This window comes from Siphateles boraxobius, unplaced genomic scaffold (genome assembly GCF_051911475.1).
Source record: "Siphateles boraxobius isolate OS27281-9 unplaced genomic scaffold, OSU_SipBor_1 86, whole genome shotgun sequence".
Taxonomy (NCBI): Eukaryota; Metazoa; Chordata; class Actinopteri; order Cypriniformes; family Leuciscidae; genus Siphateles; species Siphateles boraxobius.
In genome coordinates this window covers 208,377-228,433 of record NW_027509215.1, presented here as the reverse complement: position 1 = coordinate 228,433, position 20,057 = coordinate 208,377, and the positions used below count along the sequence as shown (strand labels likewise).

Below are 20,057 nucleotides of genomic sequence, written 5' to 3'. Positions count from 1 at the left end.
GATCTACACAAATATCCATAATTATGAATCTTGATAGATGAAATGGCTTTGTTCTTATAATTTGATGTTTCGTACAGGCTGAGAAACGACTTGAGTTTAAGTGCTTGTGCTCAGGATAATTCATCTAGAAATTTTATGCTTTGTAATTATAATGTTCATTTCTTTACATCATTTATGGGCTGGCATCTTAAAACTTAAAATTGGTGCACTATATTTTGCATGTACAACAATAAAGTTAGACTTTTTGACTTACTAAAATTAGTACAAATAATGCTATGTGCTGATGGTTAACATGCTAAAATTTAAATATTTAGTTTATACATTTTTCACATTTTTACATTTATTTTTTTTGGCCACACTTAACATTAATATTCGTACTTAATTATAATTACTATGCAGATTATATTTACACATTATTATTGTTTATGATGTGATTTAATCAGTACAACATATTTTTTTTAAAAACACCACTAAAACTGCATTAAATAATTCATTACATTAACAAAAACATGTACACATTTTGTTTTTATTGAAATATTGAAATCAATCTACTCAAGTATAAGTTCAGTTATTTATCTGCAATTTTATTGATTAATTACTCCACAATTAGTCTTCCTCATTCTCTCCATACACACTTTGGTTGGTTTCAGGTTTAATAGTGAACTTGGCATTTGAGGATATGTGGTCCCCCCCACCCTCTACTGCTTTTATCTCATCCACCCGTTTGATTGACAGGGTCCCGACAGAACCCCCTCCCTCATGCAAACGGGCAGAATGTACAGCTTTATCGGTGTGACAGCTGGGATTTCTACACTTACGACTTACAAAGAGTAAAAAAGCGAGAAGAAAAGACAACGTCATAGATCGTGACAGGCCTTTTCAAAACTCTCCTTCATTGCATACATCTCATTTGAAACTCTCACCAGCAGGAAGCATCAAACTCTAGGCCCCATGGTTTTACAATGGCTTAATATGGGATTAATGGTGACCAGGAAGTCAGGGCGTTCTTGTAAATGTTGCTGGGTACTGCATTTGTTTGGTAGATGTGCAAGGATTTTTCATACTGTATTATTATGGAAAACCATACATTTACCTTAGTTTTAAGAAATTCACAGCAATGAATCATTTAATGTATCGCAATATTTATCTCCCAAAAACAATTGTTTTTGAAGCCTTTGAAACTAGGCTTAAACGACACTTTCAGTTCTGATAGACAGAAATGGAGCTTCACAATGCTTCGAAGAATCATATTATCTCAATTATGTTAATTATTTAACAATTTTTAATAACATCTTTGTATAGCCAATGAGTTTGTTTGCAAAGAAGTGTAAAGTTTGAGTATTAAAACCGCTTGTCTTAAAGGGATGTTTCACCCAAAAATGAAAATTCTGCCATCATTTACTCACCCTCATGTTGTTCCTAAACCTGTATGACTTTTCTAATGAGGAACGCAAAAAGACATATTTGGGAAATTTTTGTTTTTGTTTTTTTGTCCACACTGTGAAAATTCAGTGGGGTTCCAGTGCTGTTTTGGAGCCAATTGACTTTCCTTGTATGGGCAGCAACAGTTGAAATATTCTTCCGAATTTCTTCTGTTTTTTTGCAACAGAAAGAAAGTCATACAGATTATTATGACAAAATTTTCATTTTTGGGTAAACCAACCTTCTGCTGTTCACAAAACAGTGCACAGAATCTGGCAGATGTGTGATTTAGATTCTCATTATCATATCGTAATCAATGAAATCATTGCATCATTGCAGCTGTTGGTCTGTGGAAAATCTCCAGCTCTGGGCCTGGAATTGTGTGCACCTGCTGTGACAAAAGTCTCCCTAGCAGAATCTCTATAGGCCTACTTACCTCTCTGTCTTTCCCTCCATCTCTCTCACAGTGGGAAGAGGTGAGCATCATGGATGAGAAGAATATACCAATCAGGACGTACCAGGTATGCAACGTAATGGAACCCAACCAGAACAACTGGCTCCGAACAGATTGGATTCCCCGTGGTGGAGCTCAGCGCGTCTATATCGAGATCAAATTCACCCTGCGTGACTGCAACAGCCTGCCAGGAGTCATGGGAACTTGCAAGGAGACCTTTAACCTCTACTACTATGAGTCCAACAATGACAAAGAGCGGTACATCCGAGAGAACCAGTTCACCAAAATCGACACCATCGCAGCCGACGAGAGCTTCACGCAGGTGGACATAGGTGATCGAATAATGAAGCTGAACACGGAAGTGCGGGATGTAGGAATTTTGACACGGAAGGGCTTCTACTTGGCCTTCCAGGACGTCGGGGCCTGCATCGCCCTGGTATCCGTACGGATCTTCTATAAGAAATGCCCCCTCACTGTACGCAACCTGGCTCAGTTTCCAGACACCACCACCGGTGCGGACACCTCATCACTAGTGGAGGTACGCGGATCTTGTGTGGACAATTCAGAGGAACGTGAGGTCCCTAAAATGTACTGCGGAGCAGATGGAGAATGGCTGGTGCCTATTGGAAACTGTTTGTGTAACCCTGGCTATGAGGAACACGGGGGAACATGCCAAGGTAAGAGCTCGGATAACTCCCTCGCTCGAGTTTTTCCAACAGAGCGTTTCACCAGGTTCTGTTATGACTCGAGATTTTTGCACCTCCCACATGGAAAGTAAAAAAAAAAACCCTGATCACCCAGCAGCAATATATTCCATAATTTAAGATGAGATCATTATAAGTGAGGCTGACCCGGATGCACTTTTCCCCTCTCAGGGATGTGAGAGTTTACTCAGATGTAGACAGCTGGGTACTCGGCAGATCACTATGGATTAAGCGAGTGTTGTTATTAGAGAGGTCTGGTTATGATTATGAATCGCCCTGTTTGATATCCAAACACCTCCCAGTGGATTTGCGCATGAGAAACGTTGGCGCTAATTATTTTGTTGGAGCAACAGCCGTGTGGTTTATGTGCAGAATCCGCTTAATTAGATCATGGGCGAATGCTCTCATACCCTTTTCACTCTCGTTCTCATTTGCTATCTCTCAAGAGCATGTGCGGTGGTTTTCAGTTCACATTAAAGCAAAAAGATGCGATTGGCAAAACACTGAAAGAGCAAAACAGATAAAAGAAGAAAAGGAGAGGATCAGATAGATTGCTTCTGTCACCAGAGGGCCGTTTCTCTTTCTCCATGCTGGCTTTGATTCCCAGTGTCCGTAGTCAGGCCATACGGCACTGAAAAAAACATGATATACTGTTTGGGGTAATGCTGAGGTCAGTGCAAGCAAAAAGGAAGAGCCAGAGGACATGTAGACAGTTTGAGCACGCCCTTTCTTTCTTTTCCGTCTGGTCCAGGAGAGGGTCATTGCTTGAGCAGGGTGATAAACGGCCGACTGGCCAGTCTAACGGCCTTTATTTATGAGCGCTATCTCAGCGGGCTAATTGCATGACAAATACGGGCTGTAATTTAGGGCTCTTGCGGGCTCAAGGGGGGCGGTCGGCATTCACCGCGGGCGATCTCTCTCTCAGTGGATGTGCTTGTGTGGGTGGTTGAAGGGGTACACTGGGAAAGGCCATTCTCAGGGATCTGGCCGTTTTTCTTGGCCACTCTTTTATTAGAAGAGCTCGCTGGCAGTGGCCGGGTTCCCTACTCGCTCCTTAGCTTTCCGTCTCTCTCCCTCTGCTCTCTTTTGCCGTTCAGATATGTTGAAATGAAGGAAAGAGGCTGTAATTTACCAAGAGCAGAACGGAGTTTCCACACAGACATTTGGTGAAACGTTTTACTTAAATCACTTCAGGGCTTGCGTTGACGATTTCATTACTCTGAGAAATTTGGAAGAGATCGATTTTGATATTTCTGTTGGTGGAGTCTGCAAAAGTTTTTAGATTTAATTTCCCAACTCACATGTAAAAAAAAAAAACACACACACACAGAAAAACACTTCAAGTCATAAAAGCTGTAGAGGACCATTTTGGCCACTTGTTTGCACAGCGCTGAATTCTAAGGGTGGCTGGCTGGCCAGATTTCTGCTGATCTGATTGTCATCAAAAACACTAGTAGCTTGCAAACATAGAGGTTGAATTTGCAAAAATGACTTGACAGTTTTGAAAGCATAACTAAGAAATTTTGTAAAGAAAACTTAATGAAAAAAATGTTTTTATTTCTAGAAAATTAAAAAAATTCAGTGCTAAAAATATAATTCATCACTCAACTACGGACCAGCAAAAAAATACCAAAAAAATATTCTTATTGTTGAGCATTGGTGCATAACATATATTTGTTGTTGAAAAAGGAAAAACTTTCCAAGCAGTTTTTGATATTGGCGAATGCAAAAAGTTGACCGATAAAAACTAATCACAATTCACATTTAGTATTTTTTAGCCAATATTCCAATTTCCGGCTTTTATAAATTTCCTAGGTGCCTTCTTTACATATCCTTAGACCATCTTCTTTATATTGGTGTTTTTTAAGCATGAGTCTGTCATCAATGTCTGATTAAGCCATCAAACGCTGTCTTCAGCAAGGCAACAGGCAGTTGTTTCCTCATTGAAGCAGGTTCAAAAGGTGGCTTTCTATCCCAGCATGCAGATGCGAGTCACTGTCTGTTTAATAAGTCTGTGTGTGCAGCCCAGGCCAGGGGAGGGATGCAGAGGTTCACCTTCAATGTGAGGGCTTAGGCGAGGGCGAGAACTTTCTCAATGGGGCGTCCCAACGACCTTGTGAAAAAACCCATTGAGGATAAGGGATACAAGCCCTGTACCCCAGAATGCCTCAATGGGAGCCTCTCCCCAATTGTTGGGATGTCGTGATCAGGGATGGGGGTGAGAGGGGAGGAATACTAGACAGGGTCAGGGGTGACCCCTGGCTTTATCCTCCTCTCCTCCCCAAGAGACGGGGGTCATGGCCGAGATTGATTAAGACGTCAAAATTTTGACAGCTGCAGCCTAGATGGACAGGTCCAAGAACAGAGGAGCGAGAGACGGCCACAAAACAGACGTCGTTCGGTTGGTGAATGGAGCGGAGACTTGGCCAGAGGATTTGGTGTCTTTTCTTCTTTTTAAGAGTTTGCTGTTTTCTCACTGCTCATCTGCTGTGTTGAGTAGGAGGTGAGGACAGAGAGGAAATCTCTGCTCGTTAGTGGGCGTCCGGCGAGCTGGAGACGTGTAAAAAAGCCCGCTGAGATGCTAGGCTGCAATGAAGAATGACAGCCCACTCTCAGCTTTTCACTACACTGTAAACGTACACGTAGTTAAGTGAAACAGCACGACGACATGGAGAAAAATCCAACCAACACTAGTGAGTTTTCAGCTCTTTTGACAAATATGCCTCTTCAAAAAATGTGCTACAGTATTTCTAAAAATGTATCCCACGATAGTGTCTCTTAGACTGGTACTGTTACCATGTACTGGTACTGTTACCATGAAACATGTCCAAACAAGCATGGTAGGACCATTATACAGACCATGGTACAGAAATTCATGCACCATACTATTTAAATAGTACATCAAGACATTTCAAAAGATAATATGGTATTACTACAGTGCATTTCCAAAAAAAAACATGATAGTACTATGATACTTCTGATACATAATAAATCCCATGGGATTTTAGATGTAGCATAGTACTACCATAGAATTCTTGGAAGTACCATAGTAGTTGGTTTTCAGCACCACGGTATATTTCAAAGCCATGATACCATCTTGGTACCATAGTACCACCACAGTAGGAGGTGACATTAATGTAAAAAAAAAAAAAGAAGACATGGTAGTGTCATGGTACTGTTTGGTAGTTTGTTGTGACACCTTGTGTAAAAATTATATTAGTGCCATGGTTCTTTTTTTTCAGTGATACTATGGTATTTTAAATGAATGTACCATGCTAGTACCATATAATATAAAGTAGCATCTGATACATGACTCAACCATTGTGCCACCGCATTATTTTTTTTAATGGGTGCTAATGTAAAACAGCTCACGCATATGTCAGTAATTAGAAAGGATAAAGGGTTTGAAAACTAGAGCATGATGGGAAGGTGTGATAATTCGAAGCACTGCTCTTTGAATCAGAACAGACAGCAGTTTGTGTAACTGGAAGGAAAACGATGCTTGACAAGACATTATTTATGTATGTGAGCTGAGATAGACTCTCAAGAGAACGCCGTTTGTATCGACTTCATGCAAAAGTACATTTTAGCTTTAATCACACATTAAGCAAATTGGCGTACTTGAGAAGAGGTATTGATCTGGTTTTCTCATGTGTTATTGTTGAGACACAGCTTTTTTTCCCCGTGTAAACTTTGCACCTTAGCACCTGTATGCGGCTGTGTGTGCCTAATTAGAAAAAGTGTGTATCTCTTCGCTGTCATAATTATGAGCAGGTGTATGAGACTCATCATCCTCAGCTGTGAGTCGTTTTTGCTCTTTTCTTTGTTAAACAATAGCCGCCGCCTGCCAAAATGCTTCTACGTATGAATATTCATCACTTCCTTTTTGCTTTTGATGGCAAGCACATATGTTGATTCCTGTCACGATCCTCCTCAGTTCTCCCCTATGAGCCCCTCCATCGGCCCCTGAATGGACTGTCAGCTGTCCCAGGAAAGAGAGATGGAGAGAGAGATGGAGAGAGGTGTCCTTTGATATCAGACAAATACACCATTTGCATATTTCGTCCGTGAAATGCAAAGCCAGCAAACTTGTGTCTCAAAGACAATGGGCGGCTCGTCCTTTCAGCGAGATCGAGGGAAGGTTGGGTCCATCCTCTTCACTCTGTGATCATGGCAGCATGCTGTATATGTTTGAAATCATTTGGATAATATGATTCGCATGATTAATTCCAGATCTTTTGAATCGACGGAGTCTGACGTTCGTGTTTTGAGTTCAGACACTCTGGTCTGTCTGCGTCTCTCTCGCTGTCTGTATGTGTGCAATTGCTTGCTCATGTGTGTGTTGTTCTCCTTGACCTCTTCCTGTCTATCATCATCCGATGCTCCCATACGGAAGCTCCCCTGACAGCTCGCAGCCCTTCAGTTGTCATGTTTTGATGGATGCACCGGGGGCGGAAAACGGCCTGAAGGACAGAACTGGTGGGAAGGGTGAGGGATGGAGGTGACTGTCCCCCTCCTACAGAACTGTTAGCGTCCATGCTAATGCATGTTTATAGGTGACAAATGCCATTTTTTACTGTTCGTTCAAATTAAATCACTGCATTCAAACTACCATATTGTAGCCTATCACCTTCTGATGTAATCGCTGTGCCTTTGTGCAATCACAATAATTTCTATAATATTATATATTTCTATATAATTTCTATTTTGTACTTAATTTCAGTATACAACATCGTTGATAAATTTAGTTGTTAATACTACCTGCTAACCTTATTTTGCTAATGCAAACTAGTCAAACTGTTTGCGCCCATACTAATCTGACACGAAAAAGATTATGAAAAAATACTTAAAATGAAAATGGAGCATGGTGATACCATAGTACTCTTTGAAATTGTCTGTGTTTACCAGGAGATCCGGCTGTCTCCAGAAATGCCCCCATTCATAGTACCGTTCAGTACCATGGTATCAAAGTACCATAGTATGATACCGTATGATACTTTTTTTGTATTTCAGGCAAAATGCATGAAATAACCAGATTAAGTAGAAACTATCCAGCATCCTTGATAAATTCACATAATTTCCCAAGAAAGTCTGTTGAAACTACATGCTAAGCAAATTTTTGCTAATGTGAACTAGCTCCCTTTCCATTTTGAGAAACTCTGATAGCTCATCTCTCTGGTGTTTAATTATATTTTAATTACGCCGTCTGGAACACATTCATTGCCGGCGGTCTGGATCCCTTAGATCAAAAGAGCTGAGCACAGATCTCCTTTAGCGTCACTGGAACAGCGGTGTGGACAGCACTGTCTTAGCGTCCACATGCCAGCCTTTAACTTTTCGAGTGGATGAGCCTTATTGACTCACTGCTTGAGGGTCTGTCCTCCCATTCTTCCTGATTAACCCATCATCCATTTAGCCGCTGTTCTCCACACATGCTTCATGCCAAAGAGTTTGTGTTTTTTTGACAAGATGTCCATCAACGGCGGAAGTGAGCGGTCAACCCAGCTACTTCATGCGATCCCCCCATCAGTTAGTGCCTTGCTCCTTTCTTTTCCCGCTTCATACATGGAGCCCTTAAGTTGGCTTCCTTCCAGAGAAGGTCATAGGTCAGCCTGAGCCTGTGACTAAGGCAGGAAGGCCCGAGCCATCATTTTCTTCTGAAAGAGATGTTGAAACGGCTGACCTATTTTATGCAAGAGGGGCACGGTTAACTTTACAGTCAGCATGACTGCTGTGTGTCTTTGTCTTCCGGTTTGATTAGGATGCTGCCAAAATTTTCTCTGTACAAATGCACCAGATGGAGCCCATGAATGCAGTTGTTCTTTTCTACTAATGAAGTGTTTATGAAGGCCTAATATGAATGGTTTGATTCATAATGATTGATGTCACAAATTAATCTTAGTGCTAGTAGTTTGAACAAAATCAGAAAACTTTTTTTCTGCAGTGGGAATGACAGGAACTGAAGTGGCTCAGTGTTTTGTCACTTAGGTAAATATGCAAACGTGAATGAAAGAAATGTTATTCATAGACAAACACAAAAGCACTTTTAGAACTCTCTATTGCACAAACATGCATACTCTGCAGCAAACTCAGGGCTGAAGTGCTCTTCGCAAAACTCAATCTCGGCACTTGATAGGACGTCAGTTAACAGATGTCAATTAGCTGAGAGCGTGTCTACAAGAACGGGAGCTGGAGAAAGGACAGACTTAGTAATGGGATTATTTTGGGGGTTGGCAGACCTGTTTCCACAATGCAAGGCAACACTAGTGATTAGCCCAGAGGGGTCACAGCGGCGACTTCACAATGCACATTAATACTAGTAATTATTTGGAGGGGCTGAAGCATGGGTGGATCTAATGCTTGCCATTAGACTTGAGGGTTTATTCCATTCCTGGGGTTTCAGTTAGAGTGGATTGGTCTCTCTCAGACCAGCTGCTGTGGAAAAAGCCACTCGGTTTGTCACTGAACACAATTAGTTGTGACTTTATGTCTTTGTTAGCGCTGAGAGAAAGACACAGAAAGGCAGAAGGGGAAGATGAAGAGCGTTTGCTGAAGCACTTCGGTAGACGTAAATCTCATCAAGGAATTTCGAAACATAGGAATTGGATCCTTATATAGAAGCATTGTAATGTAGCTACACATTGTTGCTTAGCAGTTTTGTTACCAAAAAGTAACTGTGAAATGAGAGAATAATTTGGTGTCCTTGAGGAGTAAAAAGTAGCAAAAGTACCCAAGCTACTAATTTAGCTTCATTTGTAGCTTGACGGTGACTCAACGGTTTTTAAAATAGTTTAGCAAAAAGTTAATTTTTCATCAAGTTGCAGTTTAGTGTGACAAAATGATACATTGCTGGCCTTTATATCACATTGAATTGCAAACTAAAGCTAGTGTCAAACACAAGCAAAAAAGCTTAATTAATGAAGTACCTGCATGGCATTTTACTTCATTTTTTCAAGTATTTTTTAATTTAGTAATTAAGTCATCCTAATAGAGATTTATACATAGATTATTTTATTATTTTACAAATATTTTATAATTAAATCTTATAATTATGAAGTCTTTTCCTTAAAATATAATATAATTTTAGATATTTACACATTTCTCTCTTTAATAGCTTCAGTGTTGTTAGCTACTTTTTGTTAGTAGCTTGTTGTATAGCTAACTACTTCTTTTCCCCTCTCTCTCTCTCTTTTTAAGTAGCTTGAATGATTTAACTTATGATTTAAATTATGAAGGTCTTTTAGCTTTGCTAAAGATTCAGATCGATTTCCCAACATTGCAGAGTAATAATACTAATGCTCTCTCCTATTCAGATTAGGTGATATGAGATGAAAACTATGTATTTTTCCAATTGTTCACTAGAAAGAATGCTGTAATCTGAGAAGTTCTTTAAAGATTTATTGTTTAAATCGATAGATAGTAAGGAACCAAACTTATGCATTTTATAATTAGCACACACACACACACACACACACACACACACACACACACACACACACACACACACACACACACACACACACACACACACACACACACACACACACACACACACACACACACACACACACACACACACACTCCTCCTGGCCTGTAAATGACCCTTAACAGCATTACAATGTTGCGTGCCTCCTCTAAAACATGTGGCTTATTTAAAAAAAAAAAAAACTAAGTATGTTTCCCTTAACAAACTCCCAGCGCATTTATGTGTGTACACACAGACTTTTGCAATCCAACCACACATGCATTTCTCTTGATTATATTTGCACTACTCAACCTTCAAAACTAACACACGTGACAGAAAGCAAAGCAGTAATTTGAAAAAGAGACTGTTGCGAAGTGTAATTCACTCATCGTTGCTGTGGTGTTGACACATTTACCCTTTAATATCCCTTGCTGGACATTAATCTGAAAATCCAGAAACTCTTTCTGCTCGCTCACCACCTCGTCGGCACACACCTCTGCTCTGAGGCACGAGCTTGTGGCTGCACATTCATAGAAACCACAACCCATAACCCTTTGCATGTGCATTCAGTATGTCTAAGGAATTATTGCGCTGTGTTGAATTTTGGATCACTTGAGAGGGGAAAAAAATCTAGTCTTAATGTTGCTTATTTTCACTGTAAGTTGTTACTGCTTTCTTTGGCTCTGATTTGAAGCATGTAATCAAACTGTTAGATTTTATCCGTTCCATTTGAAATTTAAAGAGTCTGCCTGTTTCTCCAGTGCGGTGTTCTCTATGTCATGAGCTGTTCTTGTGTTTTTTAGGCATAGATTGCGCGCAAAGCGAGAGCGTCCATTCAGCGGGCAGCACAGTGCATTCACCCTGTCTTTGTGTGGCAGCCTCCCTTTGAAGGCCCTTAGCTAAGAGGAGGTGGGGGAACGAAGCCGACAGCGAGAACATTAGCATGTGAAAAGCTCCTAGAATCAATAAGGGCCTTTCTCTATCTCTCTTTTCCCCTCTCATTCTCTATCTCGCTCTCTCTCTCGTGGGCAATATCTCTACCCAGAGGCCACGACCCTCCCTGGCATCTACCAGCACCGAACAGACCTTACCTTTATTTTTTCTGTGTTCACCGTGGTCCTCACAGGGCAACTTTAGCGTAGGTTCTATCTGGAAATCTGATGCTGTAACTTAAAGAACTTTAGCATTATATGATATGAACTTATGCAGGTTTTAAGTTGAAGAATTTTTAATTTTAGTTGAGAAAACAGTAGGTGATCTGTGAGACAGTGAAATAGGATCAGGAGCAGAACTCAAACTTCAATTTTCCACATGAGCATCACAGCTCAGTGTGCAGACCAATAAGCCGTAGCTCATATTCAGGTTTTGAAATGCACATTTCTTAAGGCGTTTGTCTTGGAGAATCTCTTTTTTTTCCAACATGAGCTGTCAAAGCATGTCCCACCACTACTGGCTGCAGCCCAGCCCCGAGTAGCCCCTTTGCAGTCTCTGCGGTCTGGCCGCTGAACAAAACAAGTGGACGGGACACGACCTGTTCTCAGAAGCATCAGCTCTTCAAGAGAGCACTACTTAGCTAGGGTTCATGCCGAATACACCGCCCCGACCCCTCTACAGAATTTAATATAGCGGTCCAGAGAGAGCCCACTGCCAAGCCTGCTTGAAGCGAGTGCTATTTGCTAATGATTGTAAGAGTAATCCTGCCTGTGAGATGTGTTGAAAGAGACAGACAGGGCTGAGAAAAGCAATTGCAGGCCAGAGCATTTGCAGTGAGGGGAAAAATGTTGGCTTTGCAATGAGGGGACAATGATTCTGTGCCCTATGGAGCAAGGCAATTATGACAATGAGTGAGTAGTGGAAAAAGGCAGAGAGAAAAAAGAGAAATTGATGAAGAGAGAACAAGGGAGTGAAACCGTGTAAGAGAGAGAACCTTCAAGGAGAACGTAAATATTTATTTGATGCTGATAGTGGACAAAAACTTTGCCATGTTTGTTTTTTTGTTTTTTTTTGGGGGGGGGGGGGGGGGGGCTCCTAATCATTCTCATATACTGATTGGCTTAATCACTCTCTCTCCACCAATAAGCTGGTTTGTGGTGGGCATTATAGCACAATATGGCTGCTGTCGCATCATCCAGGTGTATGCTGCACATTGGTGGTGGTTGAGGATATTCCCCCTTTCATATGTAAAGCTATTTGGCTACTCAGAAAAGCACTTTATAAATTCAATGAATTATTATTATTATTATTGCAATGTAAATACAATGGTACATGAATTTCAATACCATAATATATTTTAAAGTACCACAGTAGTATATACCATCACTGTAATTACAAAATTATATCGCCACAGCACTTTTTTGCAGTAAACAGTGTTGTAATTATTAAATAAAAATAAATAAACATAAAATAAAATAAAATATTAGATAAACAAACTTGATGCCTCGTCTGCTAACCGAAAATGTTTAAGTTGAAGTACTAAAGTTATTAAAAAAAAACTAATGCAAGTGACAAGCGCACATAACAAAATTACTTTAATTACTAAAATGATACTAAAATATTCTCCAAGATACATAATGCAATGCTTAAAAAGTCAAAAATTAGCATAAAGTAGTAACACTATGTACCAAGAAAAATTGGTTTCCACCAGTTTGCAAATCTCACTTCTGAAAGTTCGAAATTGCACATTCTTATTTGACTATAACTCCTTGTTTTGTAGATATCTAACCCTACATGTTTTGAGCCACATGAGAGTGCATAATATTGATTGAATTTGCATCTTTCGGGTGAACCTCCCCTCCGCATACACACACATTGCAAGGCAGCTCCTCCTTGTTTGCTATGCAGGAATTGTTAGGAATGTGAGATGTTTGGTCCCCTGCCTCTCTCAGCTGTCCACTCCCCTCAGAGGACAGTAGACAAGACAATGAGCTGCATTTCAGAGAGACTTCACCTCCATATCCCTGCTGCTGTACCGTCCCTGCCCCCACAGCAGACTGAGTGGAGAAAAGAGTGTTTTCTTGTCACCTGCTTGAGCCAACCCTTACTTCCTGAGATGCTGTGAATGTGTGTGTGTGTGTGTGTGTGTGTGTGTGTGTGTGTGTGTGTGTGTGTGTGTGTGTGTGTGTGTGTGTGTGTGTGTGTGTGTGTGTGTGTGTGTGTGTGTGTGTGTGTGTGTGTAATGTAGGTGGAGTTCCTGTCTATCAGATCTGAACCTCTAGCTGGGATCTTGATATGATTCTGAAGACCTACCCTGGAGTGGTTGTCTATACTGCTTTACCCCCTTTTCCTTCAACGCGTTACTTAGCTCCTTATATAAAATACAGCAACACACACACACTTCTGTACAGCAGATGGTCACATAATATTTTACCTCAGAGCGGAGCTCTCACACATAAAGGTTAACACACGTCCTTTGTGTGCATTCGCCTCTAGCTGTACCACCTTACCTTACTTTGGTAAGACCTTGGGACTGTCTTTAGAAAAGTTTCAGGAAACTTTTGACAGGTTTGGGGGGATCAGAGAGCGAGAGAGGGCAGGAGAAGGGTACGAAGAAGCAGTTGCAGACAGAAGAGCGATAAATAAAACCTAGGCGAATATATATAGATTAAAGCCAGTAGGGTTTGACACAGCTTGGCCCCTCGCTGACAAACAAGCTTCTCAGGGGTTACATCAAGCCACATCAATCACAGCATCATCTTGCACACGCACAGTACAGCAGTGAGGAATGTTTGCATGCAGTGAGTGGATCAAGGCATCAGTCACTGCAGATGTAATTAATAAGCAGAAGAAGGTGGGAACCGATCAATGAGGAAATTGGTGTGTTCGCGCTGGAGGGCAGAGATGATAATCGTCTCTTTTTCATGTCTGGTTTTCACTGTATTTCTTTTTCTGTTCATTCAGATGTTGCATCAGATAAGAGTGAGAGCAGAGTTTGAAAAGTAAAAAAAAAAAGGATAACTTAGGGAATTTTGGTCAGGTATAAACCAGTAACCAACCGAGTAGTGACTGGTGTGGTGGCAATGTTTTAATATAATTTAGTAAACATATAGTAATGACAAATAAGTGTGTAAATATTAAATAGATTATATATATATATATATATATATATATATATATATATATATATATATATATATAATTTAACTATATATTTAACAGGCAGTATGTGTGTATGTGTGTGTTTATATTTATATTGCAAATGACATGTTAAGTGACAGAAGGGGCAAGGAATTGCATTGAAGAACATGAACTAGATAAATGTCATAAAAGGACTCTGATATTCCAACTTGAACCTAGTAACTCATGAGATAATGTGAGTGTGTGTGTGTGTGTGTGTGTGTGTGTGTGTGTGTGTGTGTGTGTGTGTGTGTGTGTGTGTGTGTGTGTGTGTGTGTGTGTGTGTGTGTGTGTGTGCCTATGTGAGGTGGATTAGCCGCTGTTGATCCTTCTGAGCAGCGGCTTCAGAGATAAGCCAGCATCATAAAAGTGTCATAAATATGTTAGCCATTAGCTCAGGTCTTGACTTCACTTCTCTCTCTCTCTCTCTCTCTCTCTCTCTCTCTCTCTCTCTCTCTCTCTCTCTCTCTCTCTCTCTCTCTCTCTCTCTCTCTCTCTCTCTCTCTCTCTCTCTCTCTCTCTCTCTCTCTCTCTCTCTCTCTCTCTCTGTGTGTGTGTGTGCGCGCACAAAACAGACTTTCTTTTTTCTTCGTCTTCGGAGCAGCAGCCAAAATTGTCCAATATGCTCAATGTTTCAAAATGTACAAAAACCTTTAAGACTTACACGTAAACCGCTATGAACTGTTGTTTTTATTATTGTCATGCCTTTTTATTTGATCATTTCTTAATTACTCGGAGGTGCAGGATGTGGTGGATAAAAAAGGGCAGAAATGGATAGATAGAGAGATAGAGACGGAGAGAGTCACACTTCACTTGTGTTAGAAATATAACCTGGCAGAGTTAAGTCAGTTTTGAATTTCCGAGAGGACACACACACTCTGAAGACCACCCAGGGCTGAAGCTCCATTCACTCTAATTTTCCTGTTCCCCTCTCTCGTTTTTTTTTCTTTCCACTTCTCCTCACATTTCTATTTATTTTTCCTGCAGTTTTACCTCTTTGTCCACTATTTATTCATTTGCCATCATCTGATTAGAAACCACCAATATCTTTATTGACACAAGTATCAGACCTCTTTACGTGTCTAACCGAACATCCTCGGATTACATGCATCTAATTGAAGTATTTTGTCCCATTTGGAACATCTTTCAATACTCATAAACTGCCACACATACCTTGCAGAATTCCATAATTCATTCGCTTCCCAACACAATGCCCTATCCTCTTTTGTCCTCTACTCCACCCTGCGTTTTGTCTTTCTATGGAAGACAACAGGTGACTGTTTTAAGGTCTAAAGCCTATTGAAAGCATTCAGTCTGAGATGGTGTCTTCATTGAGATGGACATTGTCCCTGCAGTGGACGGTAGGACGAGAGCGCTGACCCTGAATATTAGGGCATGGGCTGGTAATTACGACCCTATTATGTCAAAGGCAGTAAGCTCATCTCTTCAATCGTCCACCAGAGTGGACAATGAGACTGTGATTGTCCTGCTATTGTCCAGGCCATTGGTCATAGGCTTCATGAAGAGAGAGTGGAAAGGTCAGACCTGTAGGGGGGACAAGAGTTGTGTGTGGAATGGAAACCAGAATCTGTTAGGAGTCTCATGAGGGATCTATGGAGGACTTAGGAAGGGAGAGGACAGCTGGTCATCTTCTGTAAGGGTCTGGGACTGAGAAAACACTCAGGCTCTTAAGCAGGTGGAGGGTGTTAGATATCCTAAGTGCTTGAGAAAAGTGCTACAAGTGAATGAGTGCATTCGCTTATAAACAAGACCGAAGCTCCTGCACTCGAGGTCTTCTGGTCTCTCAATCACACCTCATACCGTGGTATTAAGCTTCCCAAGAATCCTCTTTAATTAACTCTATCCTCCAGCTGGTGTTAAGATGAACCAAAGCTGATCAAATGAAGCCTCTAGCTCTAATTCCCATCCTTCCCCTCCAACGCACGGCAACAAAGCCCTCCGTCCAGTGGAGGTCGCGACCCAGGTCCGCATCTCTTCTCCCTGAGCTCGTCCTATCTTTCTATCCCTCACCCCCCTACTGTTGTTTTATGGACCCTGTTTAGAAAATGACAAAACTGTGTTAATCTCCTCTCAGAAGATGTACATTAACTCTCTCCTCTGATCAAACTTGCTGTTGCGGCTGATTGCGAGTGATTGGCCCCTGGGTAGTCTGTGATGGAGAGAGAATTGAAACTGAGAAATGGAGGAGAGTGGAAGGTGGTGATTCCCGAGGGCGAGCACTACTGCAGCCCCCGGGTTCCTGACACTTATGTGAGATTAAAAGAATTTGCCAGCAAAGAGAAAATAAGAGAGAATGAGGCACAGAGTGATGAGGGACACTTGTCTGAAGTACTGCTGGTCTTGACCTCCTGCATCTTGTCAATCAAAAGCAGAGAACTTTTCTGTCCTCACTTGAAGCGGAAATACTATGTGATGCAACAATATCACAGCAATCAGTACGTTTTTCCAATTTGGTGCCAGATTTACTAACAGCTTTCGCCAGTGCAGACCTTAAATTAGGAGTTTCTCTTTCAGATGCAACATTTATGGGAGGATAGTTTTTCAATGTATCATGCAAGGTGATTTACTAAGTCTTTCGTTAGTCAATTTACTGGTATTTGTGCCATTATTTAATGCCTAAAAAAGACGTTAAATAACGTTAAATAATAATTAATATCTTAACCCATTTTGCGCCTGTGTTGTTAGTAGAACCCCCTGCACCGGATTATTAGCTGCTCTGCTTGTTTGCGACCCAACGCTAATTTTTGCTGTTCTTGGTAGATTGCGTTTGCCACTATGGAAATGATCCAGCTGCGTTGTTAGTTTGCGCGTTGTCAGTAGATCACACAGAGAACTTTCCACTCACATCAGCGATTTTATGGAATTGCACTCTCATGCTGATTTGCCCTGTTTTGTAAATCTGTCCCTTAATATGCAGTTATACTTGCACTAGTGATATTTCAGTGTGAGCGGGGCTACATGGCTGGTTGGGAGCCTTGTAAAGGGTTGTCACACTAGATTTTAAACAAATTAAACAAATTGTGGAAACCAAATGATGTCACGTTCCATCATAGTATGATCCATGAAATTTTGTACTGGTTCAGGTTTTATTTTATTTTATTTTATTTTATTTTATTTTATTTTATTTTATTTTATTTTGAGTTTCAAGTTACTAATATTGATGCAAAATCACCAAAATGAGTTTACCCATGTTTGATTTTCACCCAAGGGGCCAATCATTGATCTTTATAACCTCTGTTGGTCTAACATATTTTTGCATTGTCAACTTGCTGGTCAGAGTTCACCAAACACAAACTTTTGTACCTTCTGAAAGGCAAATAATCTTCACATTTGTTCGCATTTATATGAATGTAAGTGAATGGCACACAAAGCCCAGTCTGACTGCCCTTTAATGCCCATCCTCTCGACACACGAAAGCTTGTTTGTCCTATTTGCCATATAAAAGCCTTGTGTTTCTTTCCCATAATGCTTTGCTAAGAGCATTTATGATTATCGCTAAAGGCATTATGATTTGTAATATTCTGTACAGAGCGTTTACATTGATAGGGCCTTTTAGGGAAACACATCTGCACACTATCTACGGATCAATAAACTCTTAGATAAATGTCATAAGTTGTGTGGCTTTATTCTTGTTCATATGCTATCTGTACTTCTGCGGGTATCGATGGCTTTGTAGAGGGAAAAAAGTCAATAAAAGACCTCAAAGCATTCCTTTGTCTCTGTCACCATAAATAGGAAATTATGCTGTGTTTGTGTGTGTGTGTGTGTGTGTGTGGCATATTAGGAGCAACAGGGGAAAAAAAAGAAGGAAGTAGAAAGACAAACAAACAAAGGAAGAAAAGAATAAAGCTAGAGGGAGGATAAAAATGGACGAGGAATAAAAGAAAGCGGACAAACTTGAAAAGAGAGATTGAAAGAGAAAACAGAGCTAGAGAACAAATGCTGAGCGTGAGCGAGAGAGAGAGAGAGAGAGAGAGAGAGAGAGAGAGAGAGAGAGAGAGAGAGAGAGAGAGAGAGAGAGAGAGAGAGGCTTGGCTTGGGTGTTAGGATTAATGACAGTGCATTCCTCTGGTATCACTTCCTCTCTTCATTAGAGTGTCATAAAGCCGTGCACTGCTGTCTGTCATTCAGACATTCCACACCACTCCCTTACAGTGTCTTTCACAGGCCTGACATAAACATACACAGATAGGGTGTCTTTATGATTGCTGGAGGTTAAAGACTATGGTGTTTTATCACAAACTATGAGATATAGCAGGATATGTTGAATAGTTTATGATCATTAATGTCTAAAATGTATCCCTCTTTCTTTCTCTTTGCAGCCTGCAAGATCGGTTACCACAGAGCACTGGCTACAGACGACAGCTGCTTCAAGTGTCCCCTCCACAGTTACTCTGTGAGGGAGGGATCCACTTCCTGTGCCTGTGACAAAGGCTTTTTCAGGTCCGAGACGGACCCTGCCTCTATGCCCTGCACACGTAAGTGCATTTACTTTGATTTTGGTTCACACAGACTCACAGACCGATTAATATACACATTGTGCATCACTTCTGTCTTTCAGGCTTGCATTCATTGCCAATTGTAGTCCGATTATACACTACTTTTCAAAAGTTTGGGGTTGGTAAGATTTTTAAATGTTTTTGAAAGAAGTCTCTTTGACTCTTATGCATTATTTGAACAAAAATGCAGCAAAAACAACTGACATACACAAATTATAAATAACTGTTTTCTATTTTAATATATCCACCTTATTCCTGACGACCTAACTTCGTTTTGAATTATGGCACTTCCGGTTTGGGGAACTTCCATTCAAAAAGGCTGAAACGAATCATTTCAAATCATAAGGTTGTCCTACAAATAAAGCTGATCCGTCAGTTTTGACTGGATTTAGCGTGATTTATTTTCAGACATCATGAGAATAACGTTATACTTGGTATTTTAACGTGACATTTTATAACAAGAACATCTATGGCAAAGAGCTCTTTTCAGTCGCTGCTTTCTTTTCCTCATGATTATTTTCTTTTTTTCCCTTTGCAATCCGCTGTAAATGTATGAAAAAGGACAACATATACTGCACATTTGTGGTCTGTTCTCACGAATTTAATTTACGATATATTCCATTAATAATTCACTGGAATGCATGAAGAATCTCTCGTTATGCTCCTCAAAATCCTCACGTCTGTTCCAGGTTTGTTTTCACAGGTAAATGCAATTTATAATCTGTCAAAATGACGGAAATTACTTTAAAATAGTAGCACGTTATGCTGAAGTTAATGAACATTTTTGATTAAGGAAAAATCATAATTTTTTTTTTTATTTAACCAAAGACTTGCGCTTTTAGGGTTATTTGGTCTGTTTAAAGTACCTTGTTGATGCTTTTACACTTTTAAATTTCCCTTTAATGTTCGAGGGTTGAAGGGTGAGTAGATTAATGTCATCTCATTGTGACACCTTTTTAACCTATTGCGTTCATAGAGCGAGCCTTTCACTTATTGTTTACAGCTTAACGGAAGTTACACCCATAATTCGCGCAAAGCTTCATGGGGCGTCGTAATACTGTTGATTAGCATTTATTATTTAATATATTGCAAAATGTAATGAAAATAAACAGCATTTATTTGAAATAGAAATCTTTTGTAACTTTTATACATTTTCATATTTCCTGTCATTTTTGATAATTTTTGCTATCACTTTTGATCAATTTAAAGCAACACTATGTCGTTTTTCAACCTTCATTATATATTTCCAAGACCCTTGAGTACATCGACTTACAATAGGTTGAATGACACGTCTGCCGTAGCCTGACAGTGTCTGTATCGCTTTTACTGGCACTATGTAACTTCGGATATCGGGCAGTAACCCGAGCACAAAAGAACCC

At 40.3% G+C, this 20,057-nt stretch overlaps 1 protein-coding gene across 4 annotated transcripts in view; it reads left to right on the top strand.

Moving 5' to 3' along the window:
* The window catches only part of LOC143731288 (ephrin type-A receptor 4-like), a 40,770-nt gene that overhangs the window by 1,945 nt on the left and 18,768 nt on the right, over nt 1-20,057 (top strand). For all 4 annotated transcript variants that reach the window (XM_077222088.1, XM_077222087.1, XM_077222090.1 and 1 more), the window contains exons 3-4: nt 1,890-2,553; nt 18,502-18,657. In XM_077222088.1, coding sequence (XP_077078203.1) covers nt 1,890-2,553; nt 18,502-18,657 — 820 coding nt within the window. The remainder of the gene's footprint in view (nt 1-1,889; nt 2,554-18,501; nt 18,658-20,057) is intronic.